The sequence below is a fragment of the Carcharodon carcharias genome, chromosome 4, assembly GCF_017639515.1.
Source record: "Carcharodon carcharias isolate sCarCar2 chromosome 4, sCarCar2.pri, whole genome shotgun sequence".
Lineage (NCBI taxonomy): Eukaryota > Metazoa > Chordata > Chondrichthyes > Lamniformes > Lamnidae > Carcharodon > Carcharodon carcharias.
Window position 1 is genome coordinate 3626663 of NC_054470.1, and position 22289 is coordinate 3648951.

A 22289-nucleotide genomic window follows, 5' to 3' on the forward strand; every position below is an offset into this window, starting at 1 on the left:
TTATTGTTCATGTAATTTTTTTTCTAATGTATAACTGTAAATGTCCTTTTTTGTTGTACCCGAAGAGTTAAATGGAGTGAATTTTGAGTTAAGTCACCAGCATTACTTACAAATGTTTTTTTGCCAGAAAAAATGGGCACTGAAAATTGTTCTTTTTCTCATGCAATTACTGTGTATTATATTGGATGAGCCTGTGAAAGTATTGGAGCATTATTCTCACTCTGTTGAATTAACTATCTGTAAACAGACATCATAAAACTGACCATTCCAAACTTTGGTTAAATTTATGCATTTGCATGTTTGTATATCCTTAGGAACTTTGCCTACATACCAAACTGCTCGCTCCAATCAATTGTCCAATTGCAGACTTCCTTGCAAAAGCACCAGAGCCTCCCCCTTCACTTATTGTTAGAAATGCTGTTCAGATGCTCAAGGTATGAGACATTTATCATCTTATGAATGAGGAATAAATTTTAAAATAAAGGAATATCAGGAACACATTTGTTGTACACCATTTACTTTCTAGACTATAGATGCCATGGACAGCTGGGAAGATCTAACAGAACTCGGTTACCACTTAGCAGATCTTCCTGTGGAGCCTCATCTGGGCAAGATGGTTCTTTGTGCTGTAGTTTTGAAGTGCCTTGACCCTATTCTCACTATTGCCTGCACGCTGGCCTATCGAGATCCATTTGTTCTACCAGCACAACCTTCACAAAAGCGTGCTTCCATGTTGTGTAGAAAGCGCTTTGCTGCAGGAACATTCAGTGATCACATGGCTCTTTTAAGAGCTTTCCAGGTGAGCTTTTGGAATCTTTATGGCCCCTGAATATCTTGCGTTCACAATCAGGAGTTCAGAACCTCATTGTAATGCTAATTGTTTTTTAAATATGAAATTAATATTTATTTACGTCAATCCCTTCTGAAATTCCTGCCTTACATATCTGAGGAAATGTACACCTAACAGGTGTACTACTTTGTTAATTAAATGTAACTAGCATGCTTATTATGAACTGTACGCTGACAACAGAGGAAATAGCTGTATCTCCATGTGTTTGGTGTCATATTGTGAAAATTTGGCATTCCTAGATTAATTTTACAAAAGTTAATTGTTATCATAATTCAATTTACATTTACCTGTTTTGCCTTGATGTTCAAGTGTTGGGTGCACTTTTAATTTCCTATCAGAAATTTGTGTTTGAATGTCAGTGTTGTAAGTTAACAGTTTTCATATCAGGAGCAGGATTTTCCCCTTTGAGTTGGGAAGCGAGAGTTAGTTCACTCGCTGGGTTCTCGACTTCCAAAAGTCAGCCCATTCATTTGGACTTCCCATCTTCCAGAGTTGGGAGCAGGCTGGAATAGTGGCTACTGCCTCCCAGTGCAGGCCCGAGGCAGGAAGATGCTGAAGCTGGCAGATTAGATGGTCCACCTCCATTCAGTGGGACATCGGCCCAGTTTTCTGCATGATTATTTCACCTCCCAGCCCCCACACCCGTACATCCTCCATGCCTCAGTCCCCATCCACACCCTGCATGCATCCTCCATATCCATTCAGCCATTATCTTGTGGTAACCTTTATCTTGTGCGAAGGTTTCACATCTGAGTGACACGAACACTGCTCGTCACAACAAGGAGCCATAGGCAAGGAGACATTCTTGGGAGTTTATTTACTATAATGAACATTAAATACAAGTGATTAACACCCATGTCCAAGCTGTGCAGCTACATCTTTTTAACCTTCCTAACCCTGCTGCTACACCTTGGTGCCCCCCTGACATCCACAGCTGAAGTGGTTGCAGCCCTGTCTGTGATGACCTTGGTGGACATCCTCTGGAGGACCTCTGCCTGCTTTCGGGGTCCTGCTGTATGGCAGTGGCACCCTCCTCGATCTGTGGAGCTGGAGCTGCTGGGGTCATAGGAAGACATGATTCGGATGGGCCAGATGCTCTGAGTCACCTGGATATATGGCCCCGGGGTCTGCATCTACAGATCCTCCACCCAATGGGTGCCCGAGGAACCCTAGCTGACTCCTTGAGGAGAAGGGGAAGCTGGAGTGAGATGGAGCTTCCCCGAACCCCTCTTGTGTTGATACTGCTGGAGACCAACTATGGCGTCAGCAGTGGCGTTGAAGCCACAAAGCAGTGGAGGACTGATATCCTGGACCAAGGTCTCCAAGGCAGCCGCGATCCTACCAGTGTTGACCTCAGCGCGTTGGCATGCTGGCGCTATCACCTCAGCCTGAAGGCGAACGGGATCCTCCATCGTACGTTGCAATCTGAGGAGTGCAGTGGACGTCCCTTCCTGACATTCACGAGCTTGCCTTTGCAACTCCAGCAACTGAGGTATGACCGAATCCAGAGGCTCCTCATATGACTTGGACTCGGCAGATTTCTGGCCTCCAGTAGCCCTTTGAGTGCTGGACAACAGGGAAGTCCCTGCCAACGCCTGCTGTGGATCAGACAGTGCGACGTGCTCACCGGATTGTGACCCCAAGGCTACTGTAGAACTAGGTCCCACCAAGTTGTGTGTCTTTGCATTGGTGGAAAGTGTGGGTGAGCGCAGTGATGGGTTTCAATTAGGGTGTCATCAGATCCTTCTTCTGCAGTATCTTCAGGGCTTGAGTGGAGGACTTGAATTATGGATCACTCGGCTGCTTCACAGATGTGCCTGTGAAAGCATGGAGAGAAAAATTATTGCACAGTGGGGGGCTGTGGAACACAGAATTTGGCCACAGCATGGTTGTCTGATGGATGTTGCACTGCTGGACCCTCGGTTCCTTGAGCACTGTTGACCTCTGTCAGCACAGGAACGGCCCAGATTGTTGCCGGCCAGCTGAATGACTCTATTTTCAAAATCTGAGAGGACCTTGATGTTGGGCATTCCTCCGCTCGTCTACGATGTCTCCCTTTTTATTGTGTGCCAGCCTGTCCTACATGAAGACAGATGGAGGGATTGTAAGCAGGGCGCCTGCCAGGCCAGATGAAAAGAATGTCTGGTATGTGTGGGTGCTGAGTGTTGCCAATGGCAGGATGAGGACATTATCTGCAGGGAAGTTGAAGGTGTGTTTGAGAGAATGAGCAGTGATGTCCCTTGAACTGTCAGTGTGTGAGATCCCCATGGATGTGTGATGGGTTTGAGAGTGTGAAAGTTGAGAGTGACGAGAAGAGTGACTTACCCTGGCAGAATAGAGGAGATCATTTGTCCTCTTTCCGCACTGGGTGGCTATCCTCTTTCGCAGGGCGTTGGCGCTGACCACCGCTGCCTCTGCCTCCCATCCTGGATTGGTGACCTTGCTTGCTGGTCTTCGCTCAGAATGGGGGTAGAGCACTTACGGCACTCCACAGTGTTCAGTAGACCCCTGAGGGAGGGGGTTGCTAAATTTGGGGCAGCATGTTTCCTCCTTTTGGTAGCCATGACTTTGCAGCAGCTTCCAATCCCTTAGAGAGTGCTAGCTCTGTGCAGGGACACCCTTTAAATATGGCACCTGGATTACTGAGAGCCTGAGCTGTCAGTGGGACAAGTGAATCAGAGGTCAGTGATCCAGCATTTTTCCCGGGAATGAATTATTAATATGATGGGACACGCCAGGAATGGGACGATACGGTGCAAAAACCAGCCATTGTGGCCAGCAGGTAAAACATCCTTTCTTCTGCCTGTTACTGCACTTTGTGCAAATCTGGTACGATTCCTCCCAATGTTCTGAGTTTTGCAAGTATGGGCTGGTTGAGTACGGTCAGTACTTTGTCTGTTGTGAACAGTTGAAGGGACTGCTTGATATGATCTGCCAGCTGTTGGGACGTACAACCTATGTACCCAGCATCACACCGGCACTGAAATTCTTATAGCGCATTACTGATTTGTGTGGTTCACAGAACCTCTTTTTGGCTTCTACGGCAGCATCCTGTTAAGTGGAGAATAGCACCCGTGTTGCAACTGCATAATAGCATCGTGAAATGGCTAGCTTCACCTGTTGCTCAAATTTTTGAGATACCTTACCCTTCCAGGGTAATCAAAGGTAACTGGATACTTCTCAGCTCTGAAAGTGGCGGCCTTGGGCCCATTCATGAGTTTGTGTGATATACAGTGGGCAATGATCTGATCAAGGTAGCCATTATCCTGCAGGATAGCTTTGATGTGTCCTATTTTGGCATCAAGCTTGGGGGATGATGAACAAATGGTTAGGGCCCTATATATGACTTGTGGGCATCGCTGGCTGGGCCAGCACTTATTGCCCATCCCTAATTACCCACGAGAAGGTGGCAGGGAGCTGCCTTCTTGAACCGCTGCAGTCCATGTGGTGTAGGTAAAACCGCAGTGCTGCTGGGAAGAGAGTTCAGGATTTTGACCGAGCGACAGTGAAGGAACAGCATTGAAGGAGCCTTGGTGAGTTTCTGCAATGCATCTTGTAAATGATGCACACTGTTGCCACTGTTCGTTGGTAGTGGAGAGAGTGAATCTTGGTGGATGGGATGCGAATCAAGCGAGCTGCTTTGTCCTAGATTGTGTCGAGCTTCTTCAGTGTTGTGGGAGCTGCATTCATCCAGGCAAGTGGAGAGTATTCTATCACAGTCCTGACTTGTGCCTTGGAGATGGGAAGTCAGGAGGTGAGTTACTTGCCGCAGAATTCCTAGCCTCTTGTAGCCACAGCATTTATACGGCTAGTCCGGTTCAGTTTCTGGTCAATAGTAACCCTCAGGATGTTGATAGATCATGATGCAGAAATGTAGCCGGAAGCTCATCATGGGGTCAAGTAGGACAGCAAGGTTGTGAATGACCTGATTTAGCTTCGGGCAAGAGCCAGGAAGAGAAATGGAGTCAGTGGCTAGCGAACAAAGTTTGCAATGGGGACTGAAGACAATGGCTTTGGTCTTGCTGATATTTAGTTGAAGGAAATTTCTGCTTGTCCAATACTGGATATTGGGCAAGCAATTTGACAAATCAGGGGTAGTGAAGATGGCGATGAGGTGGCGGAGAGGCACAGCTGGGTGCTGTTGGCATACATGTGGAACCTGATATGCTTTTGGATGATGTCACTGAGGGGCAGCACTTGGTTGAGAAATAAGAGAGAGGCCAGGATTTTCCAGAAAGCCAGAAAGTGAAGGATATCACTGAAGCTCATCTTTACACACTTATGTAAGCTTTTATTTACAAAGATACACATTACAAACATGCACTGCTTAACCCAGCAGCCACAGTTTCAGTCTTCTTATTTATAGGACCACAAGTGAATCCTCCAGTTAATGCCCACCACCTGCATATCACAATTGATATATGACTAACACTTGGAAACTCTTGAGGTTATAGCCTACGACTTAGGTACGTCTGAGAGAGGATGCGCAGGATGGATTAAAGAGTGGAGTTCCACAGCATGGAAGGAGGCCATTTAGCATGTCATGCTGCATTGACTTGATTCTAGAATAATCAAAAACTAATCCCACTGACCCACTCATTGCTTGTAGCCATCTTTATTTTCTGCTTCAAATATTCATTCGATTTTCCTTTTGAAGATGGCTGTGCCACTCCCTGTGGCCATGCTTTCAGTGCTTCAACAGTTGAACAGAGAAATTTCTTCTGCTCCCTCTGATCATTCTGAGGGACAAGTTTAAAGTGATTCCCCTCAACCATATCAAAACCCTTCATAATTGCAGGTAAACCTCAATTCAATCTTGTCTTGCCCTTCACTCGTCATGGAAATTGACCCAGTATCTCGAGTTTCTCCTCAGTGTGTATATATAATATTCTTACCAGTAGCAACACAAATAAAAATGCTTGAATTATGAAAACCGGCTGACCTGAAATGTAAATGAATACCAAAACTCAATACAGTAACTTTGTTAATCCCATGCCCAACATATAATCAAGGTATTACTGTAGTTCAGTGTACTCTGTCAGGTGTCGTTCCAGAGTTGAAAATCAGCTTGATAATTTCCCACCCATGCTGTCATCCTGGTAAATTTATGCTACATTCTCTTTCTGACTTTAATGTCTGTGCAGAGTCGTCTTAAATGTGGTGCATTTATTGCCTTGTTCCTGTTGGTTTTCTGCCCTATTTTCCCCTGCCACCCCTAATTTATGAAATCCAAAATGCCACCTCTTGGCATACCTAACTGCACTAGTGCATTCAGGGAAGTGATATATTTGAATCCCTATGTCTCCTTGCATCCATTCCATTCTATTGTATGTATATTCTCCTTATTTGTTTTTTCTCCTAAAATGCATTAACATCACACCTTACGACATTAAGTTGCATCTGTGACCTGTTTAAGTTTTTCTGATGTCTTTACAATCCAAATCACATTTACACACTAAGATGAAAAGTGGGGCCAACATCAATTTGTTCTAACCTTGTTTCCTAACCAAAATCATCTTTCTACTACACTATTGCATTTTCCTTTAAAAGGCATATATTATTGTTATAAGCCTTCTGAATTGTATGCATTCTCATTATCCAGTCAGTTGTGGTTATATTTTTTCTGATCATCCTACTGTGACTAAGGTTAACCTCGATGACTCAGATCTAAAGCAGTCCATGTCCAAATGCATCAAGACCTGGACAATATCCAAGCTTAGGTTGACAAGTGGAAAGTAACATTCATGCCACACAAGTGACAGGCAATAACCATCTCCATCAAGAGAGAATCTAACCATTGACCCTTGACGTTCAATAGAATTAACATCGCTGAATCCCCCACTATCAACATCCCGGGGATTACCATTGACCAGAAACTGAGCTGGACTAGTCATGTAAATATTGTGGCTGCAAGAGCAGATCAGAGGCTAGGAATCCTGCAATGGGTAACTCAGCCCCTGACTCCCCAAAGTCTGTCCACCATCTACAAGGCACAAGCCAGTGTGATGGAATACTGTCTACTTGCCTAGATGAGTGATGCTCCAGCAAAGCTCAAGAAGCTTGACACCACCCAGGACAAAGCAGCCTACTTGACTGGCACCCATTCACAAATGTTCAATCCCTCCATCACCGAAGCAAAGTGGTAGCAGTGTGCACCATCTACAAGACACACTGCAGAAACTCACCACAGCTCCTTTGGCAGCACCTTCCAAACCCAAGACCTCTACCATCTAGAAGGACAAGGGCAGCTGATACATGGGAATGCCACCATCTGGAAGTCCCCTCCAAGCCATTCACCAACCTGATTTGGAAATATATTGCTGTTCCTTCAGTGTCACTGGGTTCTTCTGCTCAAATCCTCATCCATGCCTTTGTTACCTCCAGTTCCTGGCTAGCTTCCCACATTTGACTCCCTGTAAACTTGAAGTTATTCAAAACTCTGCTGCCCTTGTTTATTTTTTTGCATCAAATTTCGTTCATCCCTCACCTTTGTGCTCGCTGACCTACATTGCCTCACAGTTAAGCAACATGTTAATTTTAAGATAAAAAGATGCCTCCGTCGCATCTGTTCCGATGATGCTACCTTCAAAAACAGTTCCTCTGACATGTCCTCCTTCTTCCTTAACCGAGGTTTTCCACCCACGGTCGTTGACAGGGCCCTCAACCGTGTCCGGCCCATCTCCCGCGCATCCGCCCTCACGCCTTCTCCTCCCTCCCAGAAACATGATAGGGTCCCCCTTGTCCTCACTTATCACCCCACCAGCCTCTGCATTCAAAGGATCATCCTCCGCCATTTCCGCCAACTCCAGCATGATGCCACCACCAAACACATCTTCCCTTCACCCCCCCTTATCGGCATTCCGTAGGGATCGCTCCCTCCGGGACACCCTGGTCCACTCCTCCATCACCCCCTACTCCTCAACCCCCTCCTATGGCACCACCCCATGCCCACGCAAAAGATGCAACACCTGCCCCTTCACTTCCTCTCTCCTCACCGTCCAAGGACCCAAACACTCCTTTCAAGTGAAGCAGCATTTCACTTGCATTTCCCCCAACTTAGTCTACTGCATTCGTTGCTCCTGATGTGGTCTCCTCTACATTGGAGAGACCAAACGTAAACTGGGCGACCGCTTTGCAGAACACCTGCAGTCTGTCCGCAAGAATGACCCAAACCTCCCTGTCGCTTGCCATTTTAACACTCCACCCTGCTCTCTTGCCCACATGTCTGTCCTTGGCTTGCTGCATTGTTCCAGTGAAGCCCAACGCAAACTGGAGGAACAACACCTCATCTTCCGACTAGGCACTTTACAGCCTTCCGGACTGAATATTGAATTCAACAACTTTAGGTCGTGAGCTCCCTCCCCCATCCCCACCCCCTTTCTGTTTCCCCCTTCCTTTTTTTTCCAATAAATTATAAAGATTTTCCTTTTCCCACCTATTTCCATTATTAAAAAAAAATTTTAAAAAACCCCCACTAGAGCTATACCTTGAGTGCCCTACCATCCATTCTTAATTAGCACATTCGTTTAGATAATATCACCAACTTTAACTTTAACACCTATGTGTTCTATTGTACTATTGTCATTGACATCTTTTGATGATCTGCTTCTATCACTGCTTGTTTGTCCCTACAACCACACCCCCCCCTCCACCTCTCTCTCTCTCTATCTCTCCGCCCCCCCACACACACACCTTAAACCAGCTTATATTTCAACTCTTTCTTGGACTCGAACTCAAGTTCTGTCGAAGGGTCACGAGGACTCGAAACGTCAACTCTTTTCTTCTCCGCCGATGCTGCCAGACCTGCTGAGTTTTTCCAGGTAATTCTGTTTTTGTTATGTTAATTTTAAGTTTGTTAGGAAATAGAGTTTAAGTGAGTTATTTTGGTATTTGTAGGTGTTAAGAATGAGTTTTAGCTTTAAAGTTTAAGTTTGGCTTGTATATTTGTGTTTGTGTTAGGAAAGGTCAAATGGAGTTTTAGTTTCACTTTAAAAGGCCCTTGCATTTCTAATGAGATTTTTTACGACTATTGTAGTTAAGTTAAACAAACAAGGGTAGAAGAATTGAACTATTGCCTAGCAACAGGGGATCATAGTGGCAGGTCCCTCCCATAGTGACACACACACACACACACAAAAGAAGAAAACCGCAGTTTTGGTTTGGAAGCTGTGGAGTTCAGTTGGATTTTTTGAAAGTTACTGACAGGAGAAACTGGAGCAAAGGGGACAGATAGCCAGTCCCTGGCTAAGAAAAACCCCAAAAATCCAGGGGAGTGGAAAAGGGGCAAGTCCAAAGAAGACCTTCTAGTCAAAGGAATGACAGGAACCTGGATTAAGTGAAGTTAGGAGTGAGGGGCAGACATAAAGTCCCCAAGCTTCAGATTTAAAGAGGAAAGCTGCAGAAAGCGTATTTAAAGTGAGAACAGTTTGCAAGAGGCAAGAAAGTCCAAAGAGATGGCTGAAGGCCTGTGACTCTTTGCTGTGGGCATGTGAAACAGTGGTACTGTTGAATGCTGGGTCGGTGGGAGAGTGTGTGTGCTTGAATGCATGTGGTGACCTAGGGAAGTGGAACATTGGAAGGTGAGTTCGAAACCCTGGAAGTGAACCCTTGCGGAAAGCATTCTGAGAGAAGGCGTTGGTTTGGGTGAAGATTTCAAAGTGAGTTCTTGGAGAGTGGAGATTGGAAACCCTTGTGTGAAAGACTGAGTTCAGTGAATCTAGTTGGCTCACGGTGTGACAAGCGTCTGGGGGTAGCTGAGAAAAAATCCATAGCATCTGGTTGAGGTGGCATCTGTCACTTGGTTTCAGGGTGTGGTTTGTCTGACCACAGGGTGCCAAAAATTTACATGGACTGCGTACTTACTGTGGACATGAGAGTATAAGACAGCTTTTGTAACTTATGTTACCCTTACAAATCTGTATATAACTATAAAGGTATAGTTGGGGTGAAGGAGTATTGTAAAAAAGTTAATCTTTTCTTGTGGAATAAATGTTTTTTTGTTTAACAACGCATTAGTTGACTTCAGTGATTCTGTTCAGTAGCCACGCTCCATGTATCTAAACAAACAAATAAAAGTTAGGATCTACCAAGCTGGGTTCCACATGGGATCAGGCTTGTCCAGTGGTAATCTCAGCTGGGGATCGTAACAGAGTGGAGGCTCTTGCAGGATTTTGAAACACGGACAGCAGTTGTTTGGACGTGGAATAATAATTGACCTGGGATTGGAAATATTTGAGCATTGGTGGGATCTGTAAATCCTGTTAACGAGTACGTGGAGGTAAAGAGGTATTGGGAGTTGGGGTGAGGTATTATAGATGTTGGAATTTGAAATGGTGTTGGAGGTTACTCAGTCTTTTTTACAGATGGAAAATATAACTCTGACTGGCTTGCAGAAGTTAACCAAGAGTAAGCTGATGGAATTGGCGGATAAGCTGGAGTTATAATTACCCGAAGGGGCAAGGAAAGTAGACATAGTTGAGATAATCGCACATCATTTAAAGTTGGATGTGATACCTGACACTAGTGAGTCACAGCTGGAGGTAGTGAGACTTCAGTTAGAAATGAAGAGGTTTGAATTTGAACAAGCAAAGGAACTGAGAAAACTTGAAATGGAGGCAAACGAAAAGAAAAAAGAATTGGAAATGAAAAACTGGAACTCGAGGTAGCAGAAAAAGAAAGGGAAAAAAAAGAGACTATTTCAAAAAGAAATGGAAATGCAAAAACTTTGGTCTCCTGAGGGAAAAGTAAGCAATGGAAGAGAGAATGAAGGAACGAGAAAGGGAGCACCAGCTTAGAAGGCTGGAAGTTGAAAAAGCGATCTCAGGTGTTCAAAGGCATTGCCATCGTTGAATCCCCCACAGTCAACGTCCTGGGGGTTATCATTGACCAGAAACTGAACTGGACTAGCCATATAAATACTGTGGCTACACAAGCAGGTCAGTGGCTAGGAATCATGCGACGAGTAACCCACCTCCTGACTCCCCAAAGCCAGTCCACCATCTACAAGGCACAAGTCAGGAATGTAATGGAATACTCCCCACTTCCCTGGAAGAGTGCAGCTCCCACAACACTCAAGAAGCTTGACATCGTCCAGGGCAAAGCAGGCCGCTTGATTGGCACCACATCCACAAACATCCACTTCCTCCACCATCGATGCACAGTAGCAGCAGTGTGTACCATCTACACGATGCACTGCAGGAACTCACCAAGGCTTCTTCAACAACATCTTCCAAACCCACGACCACTACTATCTAAAAGGACAAGGGCAGCAGATAGATGGGAACAACACCTCCTGGAAGTTCCCCTCCAAGTCACTCACCATCCTGACTTGGAAATATATTGCCATTTCTTCACTGCTGCTGGGACAAAATCCTGGAACTCCCTTCCTAACAGCATTTCGGGTGTACCTACACTAAACGGACTGCAGCGTTCAAGAAGGCAGCTCGCTGCCACCTTCTCGAGGGTACCTGGGGATGTGCAATGAATGCTAGCCCAGCCAGCGAAGCCCCCATCCTGTGAATGAATAAAAAAAATACTGCTTTGGAAAATTCTCCTGTACGCACTCTAGAAACTCTTGGACCTCTCTGATTATCTGAATATAGACTGGGATAGTAGTAGTGGAAAGGGCAAAGTACCCCATTATACTCTCCATAATTCTTGCACCTCTCTGTAATTTACTTGCAAATTTGTTCTTTAACATCATTTGCACTAATTATTGGCCTATAGACTGTACCGAACAATGTAATTGCACCTCCTTTGTTCCCTAGCTCCACCAAATAGATTCTGTCCTCAACTGCTCTAGGAAATTGTATCTACACTACAATGTTCTCCTTAATCAATACTGCCACTCCTCACCTTTCCTTCCTTTCCTATCTTTCCTCAACATTTTCTATCCAAGAACATTTAATACCCAGTCCTGCTCTTCTTTGAGCCAAGTCTTTGTTATAGCCACAACAACATATTTCCATGTGGTTATTTGCACATACAACTCACCAATTTTATTTGCCACACTCAGCGTATTCACATGTATGCACTGTAACTCTAATTTAGACTTTATTACTTTCTCTTTTGGAGAACACTATGAACACACCTAATAACTTACCATTTCCTACTCTATTGCTAAATGTCTCTCCCAGTATTTTGTGCACCTTGGTATTCCTCTGTACTTTATCTTTTGGTTCCACACTCCAACCAAGTTGGTTTAAACATTGCCCAATAGCACCAGTAAATTGCTGCACAAATAAATTTGTCCCAATGTCCCAGGAATCTAAAGCCCTCCATCCTAAATCATCTTTACAATCAGGCATGCAAATGCTTTATCCTCCTATTTCTATACTTGTGTGTGGTACCCAGTGTAATCTGGAAATTACTACTTTTGAGGTCCTGTTTGTGAATTTCCTACCAGCTCCCTGAACTCTGACTATAGGGCCACATCCCTCTTTCTGCCTAGGCTGTTGTACCATCGTGGGCCATGACTGTTGGTTGTTCATCCTGCCCCCTCGGTGTTCTACAACCATTCAGTGACATCCTTGAACCTGGCACCAGGGAGGCAAATTTCCATCCTGGATTCGTGCCTGCAGCTGCAGAAATGTCTGTTTGTTCCCTTAACTATTGAATCTGTAAACACTATTGCTCTTCCAGTCCTCTTCCCTTTTGTATAACTGTGGTCCTGTGGACTTGGCTATGACTGCACTCCCCAGATGAACCATCACTTCAATCAGAATTCAGAACTGAATACTGGTTGGAGAGTGAGATCCATTGAGGGCACTCCTGCACGGAAACTCCTGCCTGTTTCTTCTCGATTGCCTAGTTGCCACCCATTTCCTCCTCTCCCTGAATGCTCTTAATCTGTGGTAACCACAAAGCTCTCAATCTCACAGATGCGCTGCGGTGACATCAGCTGCTGCCCAAGCTCTGAAACCCAGAGCTTGAACTGCTGCAGCTGACAACACTTACAGCACGTGGTTATCCAGGACACCGGCAGCATCCCAGAGTTCCCACATATGAGTGAACATCCTACTCTAAGGTTGCAGCTGTCCTGCCATTCGCCTATCTTTTCAATAATAAACCTTATGAATTACCAGATATTCACTTCCCTTCTGTTGATGTAACTTCAATATAGGAAAGTTAACTGAATGTTTTACTTATTTAAAAAAACCCCAAAATCTTTAATTTCCCAGCTCCTTAGACTAGCTCCATAATTTTGGAGATAGGGAAGCACAGCTATAAGACTCAGCAGCCAATCAACTTGCAACCTTGCTGTGATGTGAGTTTGACCTTTTTTTGTGCTTACTTTTTCAAACTTGAGCGAACCCCTGTCCACTTCTGCTGCCAAGTCTCTCCTCTGGTAAGTGATAGAGCCTGGGTCTAGGCCTCAATTTATCCTCTCCCAGGTGCTCCTGATCCCTTCAAGGTCCATTCCAGTCACCAAGTTGCTCCTCAGGTAAATCAGAAGGAGAGGAAGAAAATGCTGTCATCTTCACATAGCTTTAGAACTGAGAGTCTCCACCATGTTGACAGTATTAATTTTGGTGGCATTTTGACTTTGTAGCTCCCAACAGTAAATCCTTCCATCACGATTCCTCTTGATCCGAATGCTGTTAGATTCCCTCTCACCTTCGATCTTGTTCTGGTTTCCTTCGACTGTGCTCTCATTCACGAGAGTTCTTTGAGGATATAAGAACATAAGAAACAGGAACAGTAGACCATTCGGCCCCTCGAGCATGCTCCGTCATTCAATAAGATCTTGACTGATCATCTTGTGTTTCGATTTCCACATTCCCATCTAACCCTGATAACCTTTGATTCCCTTGCTTAACAAGAAACTATCTACTTTTACCTTAAAAATATTCAGTGACTCCACCTCCGCCACTTCTGAGGCAGACAATTCCAAAGTCTCACTACCCTCTGAGAGAAAAAAATTCTCATATTTGTCCTAAAAGGGCAACCCCTAATTTTAAAATAGTACCCCCTAGCTCTGGACTCACCCACAAGTGGAAACATCCTTTCAACCTTGTCAAGGCTGTTCAGGACCTTGTATACTTCAATCAAATCACCCCTCACTCTTCTGAACTCCAGTGGAAACAAGCCCAGTCTGTCCAACCTTTACTCATAAGACACCCCACTCATTCCATGTATCAATCTAGTAAAAACCCCCTTTGAACTGCCTCCAATGCATTTACATCCTTCCTGAAAAAAAGGAGACAAACTGCACACAGTATTTGAGGTGCGGTCTCACTAATGCCCTGTATAACTGAAGCAAAACATCCTTACTTTTATGTTCAACCTCTCTCATAATAAAGGATAGCATTCCATTAGCCGCCTTAATTACTTGTACCTGCATACTAACTTTTTGTGACTCGTACTAGAACACCTAGATCCCTCTACACTTCAGAATGATGCAGCCGTTCTCCATTTAAGTAACACTGCTTTTTTGTTCTTCCTGCCAAAGTGAACAACTTCACATTTTCTCACATTAAATTCTATTTGCCCGATTTATGCCCACTCACTCAACCTATCTATATCCATCCACAGCCTTCTCATGTCCTCTTCAAAACATACTTTCCTACCTATCTTTGTGTCATCTGCAAATTTAGCTACCATGTCTTCACTCCCCTCATCTATGTCATTGATGTAAATCATAAAAAGTTGAGCCTCCAGTACAGATCCCTGTAGGATGCCACTTTCCACATCCTGCCAATCAGAAAAAGACCCGTTTATGCATACTCTCTGCTTTCTGCCAGCCAGCCAATCTTCTCTCCATGCTAATATGTTACCCACTACACCATGCACTTTTATTTTCTGTAATAATCTTTGATGTGGCACCTTATCAGATGCTTTCTGGAAACCCAAGTACAGTACGTCTGCAGGCTCCCCTTTATCCACTGTGCATGTTACTCCTTCAAAAATATTCCAATAAATTATTTAAACATGATTTTCCTTTCACTAAATGCTGAGTCTTCCCAATTGCCTTGAGCTCTTCTAAGTGCCCAGCTATAACCTCCTTAATGATAGATTCTAATAACTTCAAGCTAACTGGCCTATAGTTTCCTGTTTTCTGCCTCCTTCCCTTCTTGAACAGAGGGGTTATATTAGCTACTTACTTTCCAATCTGATGGAACTTTTCAAGATTCTAGCAAATTTTGGAAAATTAACACCAGTGCATCAACTGCCTCATTAGCCACCTCTTTTAAGACCCATCAGGACCCGGACACTTGCCAGCCTGCAGCTCCATCAATTTGCTCAGTATCGTTTCTCTAGTGATTTCAATTTCACCAAGTTCCTTTCTGTCGTTCACCTCTTGATTTGCAGCTTTACTGGAATGTTTTTGTATCCTCTAAAGTGAACAGAGAAGCAAAATATTTGTTCATTTTTCCACCATTTCCTTAATATCTACTATTAACTCCCCACTGTCACTCTAGAGTAATGATACTCACTTCACTTATTCTTTTCCTTTTTAAGTACCTGTAGAAACTCTTGCTATCCGTTTTTACATTTCTAGCTAGCTTCCTCTCATACTCTTAATTTCTATCTCCTGAATAATCTTTAAGTCATTCTCTGTCGTTCTTTATCACAGGGTAGATGCTGAGCCTCATTCAGGTAGGCAGTTTAAAAATAAGGAATCTCCTGTTTAAGACTGAGATGAGGAGCAATTTCTCATCTGAATGTCGTTACGCTTTGGGATTTTCTATCCCGGAGACCAGTGTAGGCTGAGTCATTGAAAATATACATGGCCGAGTTAGATTCCTATCGACAAGGAAGTTGAGAATGATGCGGGAGCAGGCAAGAAAGTGGAGCTGAGGCCATAATGAGATCAAGTATCATCTTATTGAATGGTGGAACTGGCTGGAGGGGCCAAATGGCATACTAATGCTCCTGTTTCTTATATTCTAGGTGTGCCTGGTACTTCAAAGAGAGGTTCAAAGTTTTTTTCTATCCTTTCATGGGACCTGGGTGAGGCAGGCTAGGCCAGCATTTGTAGTGCCCATTCCTAATGGCCCTTGAAGGTGGTGGAGGGCTGCCATCTTGAACCACTGCATTGATGGAAGGGGTCATTAATAGTGCTATCAAGCGGCACCCGTTTAGCAATACCCTGCTCACTGAAATTCAGTTTGGGTTCCGCCAGGGTCACTGAGCTCCTGACCTCATTACAGCCTTGGTTACAACATGGACGAAAGAGCTGAACTCCCAAGGTGAAATGAGAATGACTGCCATTGACATCAAGGCAGCATTTGACGGAGTGTGGCATCAAGGAGCCCTAGCAAAACTGGAGTCAGTGGAAATAAAGGAGAAAACTCTCTGCTGGTTGGAGTCACGCCTAGCACAAAGGAAGGTGGTTGTGGTTGTTGGAGGTCAGTCATTTCAGCTCCAGGACATCACTGCAGGAGTTCTCAGGGTAATGTCCTAGGCCTAGCCATCTTCAACTGCTTCATCAATGACCTTCCTTCCATCATAAGGTCAGAAGTGGGACGTTCTCTGATTGAACAATGTTCAGCACCATTCGCAACTCCTCAAACACTGAAATAGCCCATGCCCAAATGCAGCAAGACCTGGACAATATCCTGGCTTGGGCTGACAAGTGGCAAGTAACATTCGTGGCACAGAGGTGCTAGGCAATGATCATATCCAACAAGAGAGAATCTGACTATTTCCCCTTGACATTCAGTGGCTTTACTGTTGCTGAATCCCCCACTATGAACATCCTGGGGGTTACCATTGACCAGAAACTGAACTGGGCTAGCCACATAAATACTGTGGCTACAAGAGCAGATCAGATGCTAGGAATCCTGTGACAAGTAACTCACCTCCTGACTCCCCAAAGCCTATCCACCATCTACAAGGCACAATCAGGAGTGTGATGGAATATGTGATGGAATCCACTCACCTAGATGAATGCAGTTCCAACAATACTCGAGAAGCTTGACTCCATCCAAGACAAAGCAGCCTGCTTGATTTGCACCTCATCCACAAATATTCACTCCCTCCACCGCTGACGCACAGTGGCAGCAGTGTGCGCCATCTACAAGATGCACTGCAGGAACTCACCAAGGCTCCTTAGACGGCACCTTCCAAACCCACAAGCACTACCATCTAGAAAGACAAGGGCAGCAGATACATGGGAACATCACCACCTGGAATTTCCCCTCCAAATCACTCACCATCCTGACTTGGAAATATATCGCCTTTTCTTTACTGTTGGGTCAAAATCCTGGAGCTCACTTCCTAACAGCATTGTGGGTGTACCTCCACCACGTGGACTGCAGCAGTTCAAGAAAGCAGCTCGCCACCACCTTCTCAAGGGAACTTAGGGATGGGCAATAAATGCTGGCCTAGGCAACGAAGCCCACATCCTGTGAATGAATGAAAAGAATGTCCATGTGGTGTAGAACACCCAAGTGCTGTTAGGGAAGGAGTTCCAGGATTTTGATCTAACCACATTGCTGTGGGACTGGTCACATATTGCTCATACCTTGTAAGGGCAATAGGTTTCTTACCCTTTGGGATATTGATGAATCAGTTGTGTTTCTACCACAATCTGAATTCTCTGTGGTCACTTTTTAAAAAATCTGATACTGGGTCTTTATTTCCAGATTTTTCTTTTAGACAAATTCAAATTTTCAAATTGTCATGGGATTTGAATTCAAGTTTCCTGGATTAATAGCCTCTGCTGCTGGATTACTACTGTACCTCATATTTTGTGTCACTTAAATTGCTATAAGGAACGTTTCTATACTAAGCACCATGCCAAGGATGATAGCAATGAGAAATGAACTATTTTTTGGCTGTATTGTGTTTGTGCTCAATGTGCACACGTGCAGCAGCAATATTGGGTGATACTCAGGAAGTCCATCAAAAGTTGCTGCTGAATTGAGAAACAATAGGTTTAACTTTGCATTAAAACACGTGACAGTTTGATCTATGTTATTTGTGATTTTAGATATTCGATTTGTTTTGAACTATTTTCTTTTCTTTCAGGCTTGGCAAAAGGCTCGCAGTGATGGTTGGGAGAGAGCATTCTGTGAAAAAAATTTTCTTTCTCAAGCTACAATGGAAATCATTATCGGCATGAGGACGCAATTGTTGGGACAGCTCAGAGCTTCAGGTATGTCAGAGAGAACATAATGCAAACTGAAATTTATTAACTGGTATTATGATCCTGGACCAGACCCCAAGTTCTTGGTACAATCTGGTTTGGGACCGGTAACTATTTGTTTAAAGTGGACACAGTTTGAGATTTGATGCACTGGCTAAGAGAATAAAGTCTAATGATGACCATGAAACATTGTCGATTGTTGTAAAAACCCATCTGGTTCACTAATGCCCTTTAGGGAAGGAATTCTACTGTCCTTACCTGGTTTGGCCTACATGTGATTCCAGACCCACCAGCAATGTGGCTAACTTTAATTGCCCTCTGAGCAAGGGCAATTAGGGATGGACAGTAAATGCTGGCCTAGCCAGTGATACCCACATCCCGTGAACGAATAAGAAATAAAGGCAGTTGCGATCAAGACAGATTCCACGGATTTCTCAGCAACCCACCCAGATGTCAATAAACATTGAGTCAGCCAGTGTCGTTGAAACTTTGTCTTTCTCACGAGGGATTCCAAACTTCTCCTTCGAAGAATCAGCCTTGAAATTCTCTCCAGAAGTCGCTTTGACTGGGACTACCTCAATGACAGTGCATCTTGCAGGGTTTTGATCTGGTCTCCTGGATTCCCAAGTCTGCACACTAGCAGCAACTCAGAACAACAACTTGAACTCATCGGCCACTCCAATCAGAATACTACCACTCCCAAGGTTACCTTCAGCCAATGGCCCACAGCACGGAGTCACCAGCCTTAGACCATAAGACATAGGAGCAGAAGTAGGCCATTGGACCCATCAAGTCTGCATTCCAGACCGTCACCATCTCTGGGTAAAAAAAGTTTTTCCTCACATCCCCCCAAACCTCCTGCCCCTCACCTTGAACTTATGCCCCCTTGTGACTGACCCTTCAACTAAGGGGAACAGCTGCTCCCTATCCACCCTGTCCATGCCCCTCATAATCTTGTACACCTCGATCAGGTCGCCCCTCAGTCTTCTCTGCTCCAACAAAAACAACCCAGATCTATCCAACCTCTCTTCGTAACTTAAATGTTTCATCCCAGGCAACATCCTGGTGAGTCTCGTCTGCACCCCCTCCAGTGCAATCACATCCTTCCTATAATGTGGTGACCAGAACTGCACACACTACTCCAGCTGTGGCCTCACCAAGGTTCTATACAACTCCAACATGACCTCCCTACTTTTGTAATCTATGCCTTGATTGATAAAGGCAAGTGTCCCATATGCCTTTTTCACCACCCCACTAACATGCCCCTCTGCCTTCAGAGATCTATGGACACACATGCCAAGGTCCCTTTGTTCCTCAGAACTTCCTGGTGTCATGCCGTTCATTGACTACTTCCTTGTCAAATGACTCCTTCCAAAGTGTATCACCTCACACCTTTCAGGGTTAAATTCCATCTGCCACTTATCTGCCCATTTGACCATCCCGTCTTTATCTTCCTGCAGCCCAAGACACTCAACCTCACTATTAACCACCTGGCTAATCTTTGTGTCATCCGCAAACTTACTAATCCTATCCCCCACATAGTCATCTATTTCATTTATATAAATGACAAATAGTAGGGGACTGTGCTGTGGAATTCCTGTTATAAGTGGTGGGGATTTTAGAATTAAGGTACAAGAATTTTAAATGTGCCTGCTATTTGTGGCTCAGGATCAGATGTAGCAGGCTGGAACGAGTATCCTGTTTACCAGCATCACTTGCTTACTGCTGCTTTTACAAGTGGGGGTTTCTTGAAGGCAGACTCGGGATATATTTATCATGTCTCATTATCTAGTTTCAGCTAAAGATTTGTTGTTCATTCATTAGTTCATAAGCATTAAGCAAGTTATAAATGCTTTCAACTTACAAATAGTTTATAAAAAAAACTACATCTGAATTTTTTTCTGTAAGTTGACACTTGGGGAACAAGACCTTTCAGTATTCCATAAGAGCTGATTAGCTTTAAGTGAGCATTATAAGACACTCATAATATAACTGTAGTTAATTTTATCTGTAATTTTCTTTGATTTATTTTTATTTGTGTAAGTATATTGAAGACCAGTTTGACTTGATTGCTTTGCATCCTTATTGTTTTCCTTTGTTTAAAATTGCCTCACAGGTTTTGTGAGGGCACGAGGTGGAGGTGATATTCGAGATGTGAACACAAACTCTGAGAATTGGGCTGTGGTGAAAGCTGCATTAGTTGCAGGCATGTATCCAAATCTTATCCACGTTGACCGAGAGAATTTAATGTTGACTGGGTCTAAAGAAAAGAAAGTCAGATTTCACCCTACCTCAGTTCTCAGCCAACCACAGTATAAGAAGGTAGGACTTGTGCTTTCTGCCATTAGAAGATTAGGCTGGAATCCTTTTCAGCATCTGATAAACTTTCATAGCTAGGTTAGTTTTTGTGAAAGTGTGTATTAATCTCTAATGTACAATCTTAATTTTGTATTAGATACCCCCAGCAAATGGACAAGTTGTGGCTGTTCAAGCATTGCCCACTGACTGGCTTATTTATGATGAAATGACAAGAGCACACCGAATTGCTAATATATGCTGCTGTTCTGCCGTAACCCCCATCTCCGTGGCCTTATTTGGTGGTCCAGCTAGACTATCAAGCAGTGCATTACAGGAGCCCTCTTCTCCTCGAGGTAACACATACAGTGAGTCAAAATTATTTCTTCATAAACTATAATATGTTTTTGTTGACAAAAGCATTCAATCGTGTTTATCACCAAAAGCTAATAGACGTGTAACTGAAATGCGACATTGGCAGTAAATATTAGAGATTTATCCGGCTCTGGAATATTTTGGGATTAAATAGTGAGCATCAGGCCAGAATCAGATTTGCTCAAGAGAAGAGAGGAGTACGACAAAGTTGTGTACTGTCGCAAAAATTATTCAATCTGTCCCCAGAACAAATATTCAGAAAATTACATGTGCTTCCAGGGGTAAAAATTGGAGGCAAGAATGTAACAAGCTTGCAGTACGCTGACGATACAGTGCTACTTGCAGAATCAGAGAGAGGCCTTACAAAATATCATAGATAAAGTAAAATTAGAAGTTTAGAATACGATTACATATGAACACCAAAAATGCAAAAAAAAATGATAGAAGGAATGCATTAGAAGAAATTATAGTGAAGGTTGAAGTGGATGGTGTCACAATGGAACAAATAGATATGTTTGTTTATTTAGGACAAATGATAATAGAAGGTGGAAGATGTGATGCCAAGGTCAGAAGAAGTGTTATGACGTGGCAGATGATGTTTGCCAGGTGGACCAAATCTACTAGGGAAACTTGGCCATGCTATCACAATGATTTTGCAATTTGTATTTATTACGAGAAGATTTGTGCATTGAATTCAGAAGTAATGAGTCCACAAAATGCTCATTAATAAAATAAAAGATTTCAAGCACATACATAAAACTACGATTAGTTAATACTGAATAACTCTTAAAATTCCTAATTAACCTGACTCCCAGTTACATACCCGCTTAAGGCAACAGCCCAAAATAGATTTTAGATTTACAAAAACAATTCAGCAAGTTAACATAATACCCACTTGACAGTGGAATTCCATATAGTTTTCTCCATCTTCAGTTACTGGACATAGCAGACATACGCACAAATGGCTGGAGGCTTCTTCAAGGCTGTTTTCTCACACTTCTGTTAGATTTTATATGGGCTTCAACATAGCCTTCCATTCTCCTTCATATATGTTTCTCTCCCTTTAATATGTAAATCCCATTGTTCCATATACCTTTTGGAACCATACCATGCCCATAATATAAAAACTTTCATGTTGTCAATATTGTCAGTAACCTTTGGGAAAAATAAACTCACTCCTTAGCCTTGTTTATCTGGCTGGTTGAAAACAGACTACCATCCCTTTGAAATCCAGACAATCCCTTCACTTATCTACAAATTCAAATTCGCTTCACACCTTACATGGTAAGACAGCATCCCTGTTTACTCATTAGCATTTCAAGTACATTTCTACAGTCATCTGCTTTTAATAATTTCAAGCTTGCAGTCTATCTGACTCCAAGGTATTAAATCACACAGACAGAATCATACGCACTCACACCCTTAAACCTACTTTACAATAAACCAGAAAAATATAATGAAAATTATTATACTTTCGTAACAGAAGCTTAGAGATAGCCAGAAATACTTTTGTGAAAGTGAAGAATGTGTTAATAACAAAACTCAAACTTGTAACAAGGAAGAAACTCACAAGATGCTACATTCTATCCAGTTTCCTGTATGCTTCAGAAACCTAGACAAATCTGTGGAAACTAAGACATATGCTTAAGGTTCCACATACAGACCACAGGATTAATA

General features: G+C 43.5%; 1 protein-coding gene across 9 annotated transcripts in view; it reads left to right on the forward strand.

Annotated features, from left to right (window-relative positions):
- The window catches only part of LOC121277432 (3'-5' RNA helicase YTHDC2), a 174098-nt gene that overhangs the window by 87248 nt on the left and 64561 nt on the right, over nucleotides 1-22289 (forward strand). For 7 of the 9 annotated variants that reach the window (XM_041186886.1, XM_041186885.1, XM_041186890.1 and 4 more), the window contains 5 exons: nucleotides 315-434; nucleotides 527-799; nucleotides 17825-17951; nucleotides 20059-20264; nucleotides 20398-20605. In XM_041186886.1, coding sequence (XP_041042820.1) covers nucleotides 315-434; nucleotides 527-799; nucleotides 17825-17951; nucleotides 20059-20264; nucleotides 20398-20605 — 934 coding nt within the window. The remainder of the gene's footprint in view (nucleotides 1-314; nucleotides 435-526; nucleotides 800-17824; nucleotides 17952-20058; nucleotides 20265-20397; nucleotides 20606-22289) is intronic. The other 2 variants (XM_041186888.1, XM_041186889.1) reach the window with 1 other exon arrangement.